At 42.3% G+C, this 15,108-nt stretch overlaps 1 protein-coding gene across 1 annotated transcript in view; it reads right to left on the bottom strand.

Annotated features, from left to right (window-relative positions):
• LOC125459486 (anoctamin-9-like) overlaps positions 1-1,358 on the bottom strand; it is a 170,566-nt gene extending 169,208 nt beyond the window's left edge. The window contains exon 1 of the mRNA XM_059652224.1: positions 1,125-1,358. Within this exon, the coding sequence (XP_059508207.1) occupies positions 1,125-1,358 (234 nt within the window). The remainder of the gene's footprint in view (positions 1-1,124) is intronic.
• Positions 1,359-15,108: the final 13,750 nt, after the last annotated feature.

The following is a 15,108-nucleotide window of genomic DNA, read 5'->3' as shown; positions in this document are numbered from 1 at the left end:
TCTTAATTTAACCCAGAGGGTGCATACATGAGGATCAATGGTCGGCACAACATTGTGGGCTGAAGGGCCTGTTCTGTGCTGTACTGTTCTATGTTCTAGCTGCCTGTAATCCCTCGGCAGAACTTCTTTCAAATCCCTACCTACGTTGATGGTACCTAGATGGACTATGACAACTGGATCTTTCCCTTTCCTTTCCAAGTTTGTTTTCACCTAAAATTGGTCCTGAATCTTAGCACTGAGTTGGCCTTCAGGACTCTTGCCCTTGCTGCAGAGAACAGTACCTAATTACCTAACTATACAATTGCCTACTACTATTATGACTGTTACTACTAGTACTACACCATTTCTCTTTCTTCTCCCCAGATGAATGGTACTCAGTATCACAGTCCTGTTGTCAGGTTGCTCATCCTCCTTGCAGTCTGTGCCCTCATCCATACTGACAGCAAGAACATCATGCCTAATTCAATAAGAGCAATGGCTAAGACTTCTCCAAAGTTAAAGTTTGGACACCCAACCTGCCTCACTTGCAGTTGTATCTTGCTGTCTGCCCAACACAGAAGAAATTTGATGAAATTAATCTGAGGGGTGTGACTGTCTCCTGAAACAATGGGATGGTACTTCTCCTCCTCCCTAATATATCGCAGTGTTTACCACTCAGACTCTAGCTCATCAATTCTGAGCCAAATTTTCTTGAGGAACCAGCACTTGCTGTACCAAGGACTGCGCCAGCATCCGCAAACTCTGACAGACAACAGCTGCAACACATTTGGCCATTTCTAATCTATTTAATCGATGAATTTGGATGTTAAACATTTTAAAGTTGAATCCTTCAGCTTTACTTTTCGTCTAAAGTAACGTTTCCTGATTTAAACCAACTGGCCAATTGAGAGACATGGGAATAAAGTACGTACCGATCACCTAATTGTTGTTCCTCTGATTTCACACTTTAGGTCCTACAGAATCAGACTAATTCAAAGGACTTTCTGCTACACATTTGTTTTAATCTCCTGCCATCCCTTCTTGAGCAGATCTATTCTACTCTCTTTCAAGACCCACTCTCTCATGTTGATTGAGAAACTGCCTGACTCTGCTTTTTCTCTTGCTCTTTATGAAGCCACTGTTACCACTCTGTGGAGGAGGTGAGTGATGACGGTTGTGGGTGGAGTAGCGTTGGCTGTGGGCGGAGTTGTGTCAGCGTCGATGCGTAGAGTTGCGTCGGCATCAGTGGTGGGTGGAGTTGTGTCAGCGTCGGCGATGGGTAGAGTTGCGTCGGCGTCAGCGGTGGGCAGAGTTGCATCGGCATCAGCGATGGCCCATGCTGACACATCTCTGCCCACCGCCGACGCAACTCCGCCCATAGCCGATGCCAATGCCGCACCGCCCACCGCCTCCACCGCCAGCAGCTCCAGAGGAGACAGCAGCCCCCAGCCCTGCCGAGTCTTCACCATCCCCTGCAGATCTCCCCCTTACTGAGGACGAACAGTCAGTCCTCAGTAAAGGGCGCACCTTTGTTTCCCCCTCCACCCACACATCAACGAATCCCAGTCACGCTTGGACATTGAGCAGTTTTTCTGCCACCTCCACCTCTCTTCTCCTCTATCCATCTTCTATCCGCCTCCCCTCTCTCCCTATTTATTTCACAACCTTCTTCCCCTCCCTCATTTCTGAAGAACAGTGTAGGCCCGAAATGTCAGCTTTCCTGCTCCTATGATGCTGCTTGGCCTGCTGTGTTCATCCAGCTCTACACCTTGTTATCTCAGAATCTCCAGCATCTGCAGTTCCTACTATCTCTGAAACAATTTTAACCCTGTTATCTCAGACTATTTTGGATCTCATTTTCAGAAATGAAAAAAAGGCACTTAATAATTCTGTTGTAAAAGAACCTTTTAGGGATAAGTGACCACAACATGATCAAATTTTAATGTTATGTTTGAAAGTGACGTAGTTTAATCGAGGCAAGGGTCTAAAATATGAATAAGGAAAATTACAAAAGCACAAGGCACAAGTTGGCTGAACTGGATTGGGAAAATGTTTTAAAAGGCATGACCGTACATAAGTAATTGATAGTTTTTACAGATCTATTGCATGGTTTACAGAAGCTGTATAGTCTTTCAAAGTGCAAAAATTCAAAAGAAGTCAGTCAGCTGCGCCTGACAAAAAAAGTTAAGGATTTTATAAGGTTTTTAAAGAAGGCTTTTAAAGTGGCCAGAAATTATACTAAGAATGAAGACTGACAAGTTTTTAGAATTCAGCAAAGGAGGAGCAAGAAAATGAGAAGAACAGACTACAAACACAACCTAGCAAAATAAAAAAAGTTTTGCAAAAGCTTCCAAAGGTACATTAAAAGGAAAGCTTTGGCTAAGATGATTATAGGTGCATCAAAAGCAGAGTCAGGAGAATTTATAGAAGGAAATAAGAAATAGCAGTGAGGTAAAATAATCACTTTGTGTAAAATCAGACTGAGTGATGGAGCAAAACATGGCAGATAGAATAGAATGTAGACAAATGTGAAATTATCCACCTTGGTAGGAAGAACAAATGTGCAGAGCATGTTTTAAAGCTTTTAAGGTGAAAAGCATAGAATTGCAAAGGGATTTGGGTCTCCTTGTCAATAAGGTACTGAAGCCTAACATGCAGAGAGCTGACATCCGGGAAGATCTTGCCGTCCTACTACATGAATTACAGGTTAGTATGCAGGTACAGCAAGAAATTAAGAAACCCAATACAGCTGCAATGTTAGAAGCAAATTCCTGCAGAATCTTGACACTGTTCTGAAAATAGCAAATGCTGGACATCACAGCGGGTCAGACAGTAACCATGGACAGAAGACAAGCTAAAGTTGTAGACATGTTCACCAAGCCAGTGGTTTTGTCGTTTACTTTTCGCCTGAAGTAATGTCTCCTAATCTTAACCAACTGGCCAACATTTCTTCAACCTGTGAGGTAACATTGTCAGTGCGCATCCGGTGAAGCATCAATGTTTTATCCCGCTTGTTATTTAAATGTCTTGGTGTGCTGGGGTGGTTGGTATTATTTCTGGTTCTGTTTTTCAGTGGTTTGTACACAGGGTCTAATTCAACCTGTTTGTTGGTGGAGTTCCAGTTGGGACACCAGGCCTCCAGGAAATCCCTGGCATGTTTGGCTTGTGCTATTAAACACGTGTTGTTTCAGTGGAATTCATGTCCCTCATTGGCCGTGTGTAGTGACCCCAGTTAGAACTGCTCGTGTCTCTTGGTGGCTGGTTGGCATTCGTGTATCTGGCAAGGAATGGACATCCACACTGGCACAAGCCATCAGCAGACAATAACAAAATACCATAACAAAGAAAAGAATAGCCCTTCAAGAAAAACTGTTTCAACCAGAACTCCATCAACAAACAAATTGGTACAAACCACTGAGAAACAGAACCGGAAGTAATACCAACCATCCCAGCAATACAAGGCATATAGAAAACAAGCAGGATAGAACACTGATGCTTCACCGGAGCTGCACTGACAATGTTATTGAGCAGGGTGACGAAACATTTGCAACCAAACCCACCGGCTTGGCAAGCATGTCTACAACCTCATCCACAACCCGGGCTACAAATCTTCTCGAAAACTTTAAAGAGCAAACTAATGTTTTGAATCTAGATGATTATTCATCAGAGTTGAAGTGTAGAGGGGACAGCATTTATGCTACAGTTTGGGAGGAAGGGTGTGGGGGTGCTGGGTGTAGGGTAATAGTGGAGAAAAAATGTTGATAGTTCAGATTAAGTGATCGGACCGTGAAAATGGTAGAAAAATGGTGTGTTCCCTGCCAGATTTGAAAGGACAGACAGTCCCATTGGAATGGGGGATGGGAGAGAGGACATGATAGCAGAATGTAACAAACTAAAAGAAAGGCAAGAAATTGATTTTGGTTCACAATTTGAAGATGCAGAACTCAATATTTAACTCCAGAAGGCTGTATAGTACCTCATCTTAAGATGAGATGTTGTTCCTCCAGTTTGCACTGTGATTCACTGGAATACTGCAACAAAGATGGACTCCAAAAAATTGCAGTGCAGAGGTAGCTGGGTATTCTTATACTTGAAACACAAAAAGCATTCAGGGGCAGTAAGTGATTAGCGAGGAAAATTAACTTTGGCCTTTATTCCACGGGTGCAGTTTAAAAGTGGGAAGCCTTATTACAATGTTACAGAGAATGGGCGAGGCCACACCTAGAGTCTCTCGTCTCGTTTAGGTGCTCAAATTTAAGAAAGGATATACTGGCATTGGAGGCAGTTCAAAAGAGATTCACTAGGCTGAATTTTGGGATGAAGTGGTTGACTTATCATGGACAGCAAAACAGGATAGACCTTTATTCATTGTAATTTAGAAAAATGAGGATTTAGTATTGAAACACAGATTCCCTGGGAGCTTGATAGGATAGATTTTGAGAAGTTGTTAAAGAGGAATCTTGAGTTAGGGATATAGTAATAGAATAAGGAGACATTCATTTAAAACCGAGATATGAAGGAATTTTTTCTCCCAGAAGGTGATTAATGTTGGAATTCTCTGCCTTAGAAAGTAATGGTTAGATCACTGAGAGTATTTAAAAATAGATTATTGAAATATCCAGGAACTGAGGGCCATGAGGAGCTGCATGGAAGAAGAGTTGAGGACTAGAACAGACGTGAGATGATCCGTCAGAATGACAAGGCAAGTGTGAAGGGCTAAATGGCATATTTCCAATGTACTATTATTCCTGTTGAAACAATTGTTCTTTTTTCTTTCATTATATAAGGATTACTTTCTCAATGAAATCCACCTGTTTTCAATCTCCCTTCATGCAATTGAGTTTTGAAAGTGAGATGGTCAGTGCTATTTCTGGAGAATCTCTTCGAATTGAGCTCATCTGTAATCATTTCTGAAGACCCTTCTGACAATATCACAGCCACTACAAGGACTACTTTGCACATTCAATGTCATTTTGTTTTTTAAGCTTGCATTCCCGGCTCCTGTTTCAGTGCCATTACTTTGGTTACTTTGAAGCCAGACTTGCTCTACATTGCTGTATAAAATTTTCAGCAACTTTTTGCATTTGCACATTACAGTTAAAAATGCAAGAAGAAAATAAAAGAAAATCTTATATTAGATATAGACAGCAGGAGATGGCAGAGATATTAAATGAGCTGATTCTCAGTTTTTACTGTGGAGGAAGTTACTAGTCGTGTACCGCAAGGGTCGGTGTTAGGTCCACTGCAGTTTGTCATTTTTATAAATGACCTGGATGAGGGCGTAGAAGGATGGGTTAGTATATTTGCAGACAACACTAAGGTCGGTGGAGTTGTGGATAGTGACGAAGGATGCTGTAGGTTGCAGAGAGACATAGATAAGCTGCAGAGCTGGGCTGAGAGGTGGCAAATGGAGTTTAATGCAGACAAGTGTGAGGTGATGCACTTTGGTAGGAGTAACCAGAAGGCAAAGTACAGGGCTAATTGACAGGGCTGTTAAGAAGGCATAGTGTTTTAGCTTTTATTAATAGAGGGATCGAGTTCCGGAGCCAAGAGGTTATGGTGAAGCTGTACAAAACTCTGGTGCGGCCACATTTGGAGTATTGTGTACAGTTCTGGTCACCGCATTATAAGAAGGATGTGGAAGCTTTGGAAAGGGTGCAGAGGAGATTTACTAGGATGTTGCCTGGTACGGAGGGAAAGTCTTACGAGGAAAGGCTGAGGGACTTGAGGCTGTTTTCATTAGAGAGAAGGAGGTTGAGAGGTGACTTAATTGAAACATATAAAATAATCAGAGGGTTAGATAGTGAGGATAGGGAAAGCCTTTTTCCTAGGATGGTGATGGCGAGCACGAGGGGGCATAACTTTAAATTGAGGGGTGAAAGATATAGGACAGATGTCAGAGGTAGTTTCTTTACTCAGAGAGTAGTAAGGGAATGGAACGCTTTGCCTGCAACAGTAGTAGATTCGCCAACTTTAGGTACATTTAAGTCGTCATTGGACAAGCATATGGACGTACATGGAATAGTGTAGGTTAGATGGGCTTGAGATCAGTATGACCGGTCGGCACAACATTGAGGGCCGAAGGGCCTGTACTGTGCTGTAATGTTCTATGTTCTATGTTCTATGTTCTATGTCTGGGAAGACATATGGGCATGAGCACAGGACACTGTGTTAAAATGACTGGCTAAGGTAAGGTTGGGGTCATGCTTGCGCATAGACCGCAGATGTCCTGTAAAGCAGTTAACCAGTCTGCATTTAGTTTGTCAAATGCAGAGTAGGCCACATGAGGTGCAACAAATACGATACATAAAATTGGAGGTGGTACAGGTGAAATGCTGCTTCACCTGGAAAGACTGTTTAGACCCTTGGATGGTGAGCAGGGAGGATGTGTAGGGTCAGTTGTTGCACCTTCTGTATTTACATGGGAAGGTGCCATGGGGAGGGGTGGTGGTGTTGGTGGTTGTGGAATGGATTAGGTTATCCCAGAGAGAATGATCCCTGCAAAATGCAAACAGGAGGAGTGAGGGGAAGATGTGTTTGAAGATGGCATTCTGCTAGACTTGTCTAGAATGGCAGAGAATGATATTTTGAATGTAGAGGCTGGTGGTGTGAAGTGAGGACAAGGAGAACCCAATCATGCTCTTGTGAGTGGTGGGACGGGGCAAGGGCAGATGCACGGGTGATAGGTTGGTTGAGGGCCTGATCAACTACAGTGGCTGGAAAACCACAGTCATGGAAGAAGCAAGCCATGTCAGCAATACTGTTTTGGAAGGTGGCATCATCCAAACTGCTGCAATGTAATTGAAAGAACTGGGAGAATGGGATGGAGTCCTTGTAGTATGTGGAGTACGACAAGCTATAGTGAAGGTAGCTGTGAGAGTCAGTGGCTTTGTGCTGGATGGCAGTGAACAGCTTATTTCCTGAAATTGAGACAGGGAGGTCAAGGGAAGGAAGAGGTCAGAATGGACGATGTGAAAGTTATAGAGGGGTGGATATTGATTAGATTAGATTCCCTACGGTGTGGCCCAACAAGTCCACACCTCCCCTTGAAGCATCCCACCCAGACCCATCCCCATCTCCCTATAACCCACACTTCCGGCAACTTAGCATGGCCAATCCACCTAACCTGCACATCTTTGGCCTGTGGGAGGAAACCGGAGCACCCGGAGGAAACCCACGCAGAGACGGGGAGAATGTGCAAACTCCACACAGACAGTCGCCCAAGGCGGGAATCAAACCCGGGTCCATGGTGCTGAGAGGCTGCAGTGCTAACCACTGAGCCACCATGCCGCCCCAAGAGGAGGCAAAATTAACAAATTTTTCAAGGTCCTGGCAGGAGTATGAAGCAGCACCGAAGCAGTCATCAATACGCTGAAAAAGGAGTTGTGGAAGGGCCAGTGTACAACTGAAACATGGATTGTTCCACATGCCCCATAGAGAAGCATGCATAACTGGGACCCATGCTGGTGCCCGTAGCCACTCCTTTGACTTGGGAGAAGTGAGATGAATTAAAGGAGAAATTGTTCAGTGAGAGAACAAGTTCAGCCATGTGGAGGAAAGTGGTGACGGATGTGGATTGTTCAGGCCTCTGCTCAAGGAAGAAGCTGAGAGGTCTCAGACCATCTTGTTGGGAATGGAGGGATTCAGGGGTTGGACATCAATGGAGAAAGGGAGGCAGTTAGAGCCAGGGAACTGGAAACTGTCAATATGGTGGAGGGCATTACAGGAATTGGAACAGGGCAGAGTCTGGACAAGTGGAGACAGAAAGGAGTCAAGGTAGGAGCAAATGAGCTCAATGGGGCAGGAACAGGCTGATAAGATGGGCCTTATGGAGCAATCTGCTTTATGGATTTTGGGAACAAGGTAGAAGCAGGCTGTCCACGGTTGGAAGACTACCAGGTTAGAGGTAGTAGAGGGAAGATCTCCAGAGGTAATGAGGTGGGTAACAGTCCTGGCAACATTGGTTTGATGTTCGGACGTGGGGTCATGGTCTGGGGGTGTGGGTAGGAAGAAGTGTCCAAGAACAGTGTTGAGCTTCCGCAAGGTAAAGATCAGTGCACCAGACTACAACATGACTACTTTTATTGGTCGGTTTGATAGGAAAATTAGGGTTGGACCTAAGATAACGAATTGCGGCAATTTCAGAAGGGTACAGGCGAGAGTGGGTGAGAGGAGCAGAGAAATTGAGATGGCCAATGTCATGTCAGCAATTATAAATGAAGAGATCGAGGCCTGGTAAGAGGCCAGAGGAAGGAGTCCAAGTGGAGGGTGAACACTGGAGGTGGGTGAATTGATCAGTGGAACAAGGGTGGGAATCCTGCCTGAAGAAGTGAGTGCAGAGACTGAGGCAGCGGAAAAATAGTTCAAAATCATGATGAACCCGAAATTCATTGGAGTGGGGGCATTAGGGTACGAAGCTGAGTCCTTTTCCAAGGACAGTATATTCAGCCTGAAAGAGGAGAAGGTCAGGAGGAATAGCGAATACATGGCATGAAGTGGGGTTGGAGGAATTGGCCTCAGGGGGACAGAAAATCCTCTAAAAAGAAACCAGACTTCTTGTAAACCTTTCATTCCCCTCCAACAAGAAACCCAGCACTAGCTACCTGAGATCTGATTGGCTATAACATGAAGGCTGAACATTTTTTAAGAAGTTAACGTACAGACACAAAGAAAACATACACAACTTTCTCCCACTGACTCACTTTCTCTCTCACTTTCACTGTTAATCACCACCTCTCTTTTAGTCGGTAACTTTCTCTCTCACACTTACACTTTTCTCACACTCTCCCTCTCAGTATCTATCGTATTCATTGACTCACTTGACTTCATTGTCTCACTCATACTTACTATCTGACTCTCACACATCAACAATGGAGGACTAAGGTTGGAAATGGATCAAAGGAGGATAGAAGCCTTTGAACAGTACATTCAGAACATGGACTAGGGCAGCCAAGATGAAAAACGTGATCCCGTGTTCATGGAAGAAGTTGCTGAAATTATCATCATGAAATTTTCATCCCTTCCATCTCAAGGCTTCAGTTCTTTCTTGGCTTCAGTAACAAATAAGAACTGATCACTAGTGGCATTATCTTCACCACTGGAATTCCTCTTACATTGACCCAATACAGTAGCCCTGACCATGGACAAAACCATAAATGACAAATCCCATCCTCAGCTATATGACCAGCAAATTAGGAACAGCACTGTGTATTACAACAGGACTCCAGCAAGGTCACAATGAAAGCTAGCTTGGATATGGAAATATTGTGCACACTTTGATAGCAAGACGATCATCTGCTACTTATCATGAACCTGCCTCATGACATTAATGAAACTGAGCTGAAATAATTTTTCACAAGATTTGGCAATATGGTGGAACTCTGTATCAACGGCCGGACAGGACCAGGGCCCAACCATCAGGTGAGATGTTCAGGAAGGGCCAGAGAAGTGAGGCACCAGGTGCTTTATCCTTCAACTGAATTATCGGCCCTACTCTGCTCACTTACATGTTCTATCTCAAAGAACAACCATCTAAATGATTCTAAGGGCTTTCACCGCTTCTTCTGTGGGAATCCTGTGTAACAATAAAAATAACTCTAAAAATTAAAAAGGGAGAATGAGAGAGAATGGAGGACTACAGGTTTGTTACTTTGGCATTAGTAATAAAGAAAACGTTAAAATCTACAATAAAGAATGTGATAAATAGATACTTGCAAAATAATGATAAAACTTGGCAGTGTCAACATGAACATATGAAACAGAAGTCATGTTTGACTAACTTGATTAGAGTCTTTTTTTAGAACATTGAATGTAGCATTAATGAACCAATGAATATGGTGTATTTGCACTTTCAGAAGTCTTTTGATCACAGCCCACACAGGAGGTTAGCAAATCAAATTAGAGTGCATCGTGTTGAGGGAAATATACTCATACGAATTGAGAATTCATTAATAGATAGAAGCCAATCTGTAGTATGAAGACTACAGATATTTCATTTGTAAAACAAACTATAAAAAAATGAGGTTTGGACTGCTTTGTTTCAGAAAACAAACCTGTTTTATATATAATTTAAAGGAAAGTGGAAGTGTGGGGATACTTTTTGATTACACAGAGACATGTACCGTTTTGACGAATTTTGATATTTGTACTGGCATCAGGTGTCTTTGAAAAAAATAGTAATCACCCAGACACAGATAACGGTTTGGTTTAAGTGCAGTTTATCACAGACCTGAGGGACCTCCATGACCTCCAAAAAGCCTTTAAGCAAGCCAAATCTTTTACTCTTGCTCTTGTAAAAGAATCAACAACAAAACAAAACAATTTCCAAAAACAAGCTTCTAATTCAAGTCAAAACCTAACCCCAATTAACCAGCTTCTGCATTGAGGATCATCACGATCAAAAAATGATATCATTGCAAAAAAACCAAATAATCATTCATGGGAAAGCCATGTCATTTCAGAATAAAGCTGACAGCGCAAATACAGACAAATAGAGATGACCTACTGAGGATTACTGGAATGTGGTTACAGGAAAATTAGGGCTGTGTGTTAATTGTCCAAAGGTACAAAATATTCTGAAAGGATAAACAAAAAGGAGTAGGATGTGGAGTTGCTTTACTGGTTAAAAATTACATCAAGTCTGTATTAAGTAATTTTATTGTCACTAGGGACCAAAATTTTGAAACAATCTGGGTGGAAGTGAAAAAACAAGGGAAGAAACCCCTTGATAGGAGTAATTTACAGGCACCCGAACAGTAGTCCAGAAGTAGGGCATAGTATGAACCAGGAAATAATGAGGGCTTGTGAGACGGGTACAACAGTAATTATGGGTGATTTAAACATGCATATTGACTTGTTTAATAAATTTGGCAAGGGTAGCCTCAAAGAAGGATTGATAGAGTGTACGAGGAATTGTTTCTTACAGCAACATGTCATGGCGCCAACGAAAGAGCTGGCTACTTTAGATTTTGTAATACGTAACAAGGAAGGATTGGTAAACGGTTGTATACTTAAATAGCCTGTTGGAAGAAGTGACCAAACATGCTTTGGTTTCAAATTTGGATTGAAAAACTGAAGACAGAATCATAAAGTTTTAGTGTTGGGCAAAGGTAACTTTACAGGCCTGAGGAAGGTGTTGGCCTGAGTGGGCTAAGCAAAAATATTAATGAACAGGACAGTTGAAGAACAGTGGGAAATGCTTAGGGAGATACTAAATACCTCTCAGTTAAAGTACATTCCTGAGAGAAAGAGAAATTGAAAAGATGTGGTGGCAAGGGAGGAAATTCAGAGGAGATTCACCAGATTGATTTCAGAAATGAAAAGGCTGTTGTACGAGGAGCAGTTGAATAGTTTGGGCTTATACTTGCTTGAGTTGAGAAGAATGACAGGGGATCTGATTGAGGTACGTAAAATGCTAAGTGGGATTGATAAGGTGGACATTTAACAGATGTTCCCCCTTGTAGGACAGTTTCGAACAAGTAGTTATAGATATCGAGTGAGAGGAGGTAGGTTCAAAACTGAGATGACAAGAAACTAATTTTCTCAGAGGGTTGTGAATCTGTGAAACTCACTGCACGGGCTGCAGCGGAGGCAGAATCAATTAACAGATTGAAGAAAGAAATGGATATGTTTTTCATGAAAAGCTGGATAAAGGGCTATGGGGAGCAGGCAGGAAAGTGGAGTTGAGACCAGGATAAGATCAGCCATAATCATATTAAAAGGCTGAGCGAGCTCAAAGACCTGAGTTGTCTACTTCCACTCCTAATTTCTATATTCCTACATCCCTTTTTGCCAGGTACTTTGACCCACAAATTTGGTGCCCTTTTGCCTATATTTTCTACACACCTCATTCCTAAATAGACTGTTTTATTCATCTATCTGTCTGTCATCATATGCATGAATAAACATGTTTAGATTTAAAGGGGTTATTGTTTAAGTTTGCATTTGTAATTAACAATCTGTTTTTGCCACATGTTAAAGGATAAGATTATGATTACGAGCAAGTTCTTTCCTTGTTCACTGATGTGAACGTTTTTCTCAGATAGGGTTCACAATCTTAGAGATTAAATTGGTCACATATCGTGTTTCTAATGATTCAGAATAATAGGGCTGGATTTGCAGCAAACTATTCCTCCAGGAATCATGACAGTATAAATAAATGGATCCTTCTCAGGGTGGCAGACTATTACCAGAAAAGCACTGCAAGGGTCAGTGCTAGATCCACAGCCATTCACAATCCCACACCATCACCATCACACCCCCACAACCCCCCCACTCCACCCCCTCCCCCCGCAACCCGGGGACCATTGCAATGTTTCCAATGGAAATGTATGTTGTAAGGTGGATGCAGTGAGGATTCAAGCGATGGGTTTAGAACATGGCACGTGGATTATAATGTAAATAACTGTGAAGTTCTTCACTTTGTTAGAAAAAACATAAATGCAGAATATTTTTTAAATGGTGAGAGGTTAGGAAGTAGGGATGAATAAAGGGACCTGCTGTCCTTGATCATGTATTGCCAAGATTCAGCATGTAGATACAGCAGTCAATTAGTAAGGTAAACAATATGGTGGCTTTCATTATAAGGGTATTTGAGCATTATACCGGTATTTGAGCATAACAGTAAAGATATTTTACTGCAGTTGCATAAATACTCAGTGAGATGTCATCTGGACGATTATGTACATTTTTGGAACCCTTATCTCTGAGTTTTTTGAAGAGGTGCCAAAAAATGCATTTTTAAAAGTTAACAAAGAAAACTGATGAAGGCAGAGTGGTAGACAATCCAGTGACAGCTAGTCAGCTGGATACAAAATTGGGTTGAAGAGACAGAGGATGGTGGTCGAGGGCTGTTTGTCCAACAGGAAGCCTGTGACCTGCAGTGTGTCACAAAGATTGGTGTTGGGTCTGCTTACTTTTTATCATTTATATAAGTGATTTGGATGTAAATACAGGGGGCAGGATTAGTGAGTTTGCAGATGACACCAAAATAGGTGATGTAGTGGATTGTGAAGAAGGTAATCTAAAGAGTACAACAGGATCTTGATCAGATGGGCCAATGGGCTGAGGAGTGGCAAATGGAGTTTGGACAAATGTGAGGTATTAAATTTTGTTAAGTCAAACCAGGGCAGGACTTACACAGTTAATGGTAGGGCCAGGGGTACTGTTACCAAGCAAAGAGGCCTAGGGGTGCAGGTGCATTGTTCCTCGAAAGTGGAGATGCAGGTAAACTTGGTGGTGAAGAAGGCATTTGGCGCACTTGCCTTCATTGGTCAGTGCATTCAGTATAGGAGTCAGACTATCACGTTGTGGCTACACAGGACACTGATGAGGCCACTTTTAGAATACTGCATTCAAATCTGGTCTTCCTGCAATAGGAAGGATGCTGTTAAACTTGAAAGGGTGCAAAAAAGATTCATGAGGATGTTACTGGGCTGGTTTGAGATATAGGGAGAGGCTGAATAGGCAGGGGTTTCTTTCATAGAGATACATACAGCACGAAAACAGACCCTTTGGTCCAACTCATCCATGCCAACCAGAAATCCTAAATAAATTTAGTCCTATTGCCAGCATTTGGCCCATATCCTTCAAAACCCTTCCTATGCATATACCCATCCAGATGCCTTTAAAATGCTGTAAGTGTACCAGCCTCTGACACTTTCTCTGGCAGCTCATTCCAAATTTGTATCACTATCTGCGTGAAAAAGTTATCCCTTAGGCCCCTTTTAAATCTTTCCCCTCTCACTTTAAACCTATGTCCTCTAGTTTTGGACTCCCTCACGCTGCAGAAAATATTTTGTCTATTTACCCTATCCATGCCCCTCATGATTTTATAAATCTCTATAAAGCCATCCCTCAGCCTCTGATACTCCATGGAAAATAACCCCAGTCTATTCAACCTCTCCCTACAGCTCAAACACTTTTTCCATGGAGCATCAGAGGCTGAGAGGTGAACTTATAGAGGTCTAATAAAATCATGAGGGGCATAGATATAGCGAATAGCCAAGGTATTTTGCCCTGGGTATTGGAGTCCGAAACAAGACGGCATAGGTTTAAAGTGAGAGGGGAAGGATTTAAAAGGGTTCTGAGGGGCAACTCTTTCAGAGGGTGGCATGTGAAACAAACTCCAAGAGGAAGAGGTAAAGGCAGGCACAATAACAACATTTAAAAGGTATCTGGACAGTTACATGAATAGAAAGGACTTACAAGGATACGGCCAAACACAGGCAAATGGAACAAGATCAGTGCAGGATAACTGGTCCATGTGGAGGGATTGGACCGAAGGGACTGTTTCTGTGCTGTATGACTCTATGAGATATACTTGCTATAGAGGCAGTGCAAAGGAGGTTCACCAGGTTAACCCCTGGGTTGCTGCGATTATTTTAAAAGGGTAGATTGAGGACATTGGGTCTGCATAGGTATTACCTGCAGTTTCAAAGAATGAGAGGTGATCTCATTGAGCTCATTTTTCTTAAGAAGGGTGACTGAACCTGAGACATTAACTCTACTTTCTCTCCACAGATACTGCTAGACTTGCTGAGTTCTTCCAGAAATTCCTGATTTCGTTTCTGATTTCCAGCATCCACAGTTCTTTGTTTTTTGGTGACATCAATGAAACTTGCAAAATTCTAACAAGGCAAAACAAGATGAGCATTGATTATGTTAGTTCCACTGATTAGTGAATCTAAAAGCCAGGGACTTACTCCCTATTCTGAGTTACTTTTATTCATGCATGGGATGTGAGCATCACTGGCTGGGCAAGCATTTATTATTATCCTAGTTTCCCTTGAGAAGGTGGTGATCACCTACTTTCTTGAATTGCTACAGTCCAGATGCCTTCACAATGCTGTTAGGAAAGAAGTTCCAGGCCTCCCCCAGCCAGGTAACCCCTTAACATTAGCAGCAACTTTTAATACGGTACTTTTTTGAATGCCTTCTGGAAATCCAAGTATACTACACCCACTGGATTCCACTTATACATCATGTAGTTACATTCTCAGAAATTCTAATAAATTTGTCAAACATGATTTCCCTTTCCTAAACCATGTTGGCTCTACCTAAACCTACCATGACTTTTGAAGTATGTGACTTTTCCCTAATAAGAAATTTGACAAAATAGAATAGAAAAAA

The sequence above is a fragment of the Stegostoma tigrinum genome, chromosome 17 (genome assembly GCF_030684315.1).
Source record: "Stegostoma tigrinum isolate sSteTig4 chromosome 17, sSteTig4.hap1, whole genome shotgun sequence".
NCBI classification, from domain to species: Eukaryota; Metazoa; Chordata; class Chondrichthyes; order Orectolobiformes; family Stegostomatidae; genus Stegostoma; species Stegostoma tigrinum.
The sequence above is the reverse complement of the archived record's forward strand: the minus strand, read 5'-3'. Positions and strand labels throughout refer to the sequence as shown.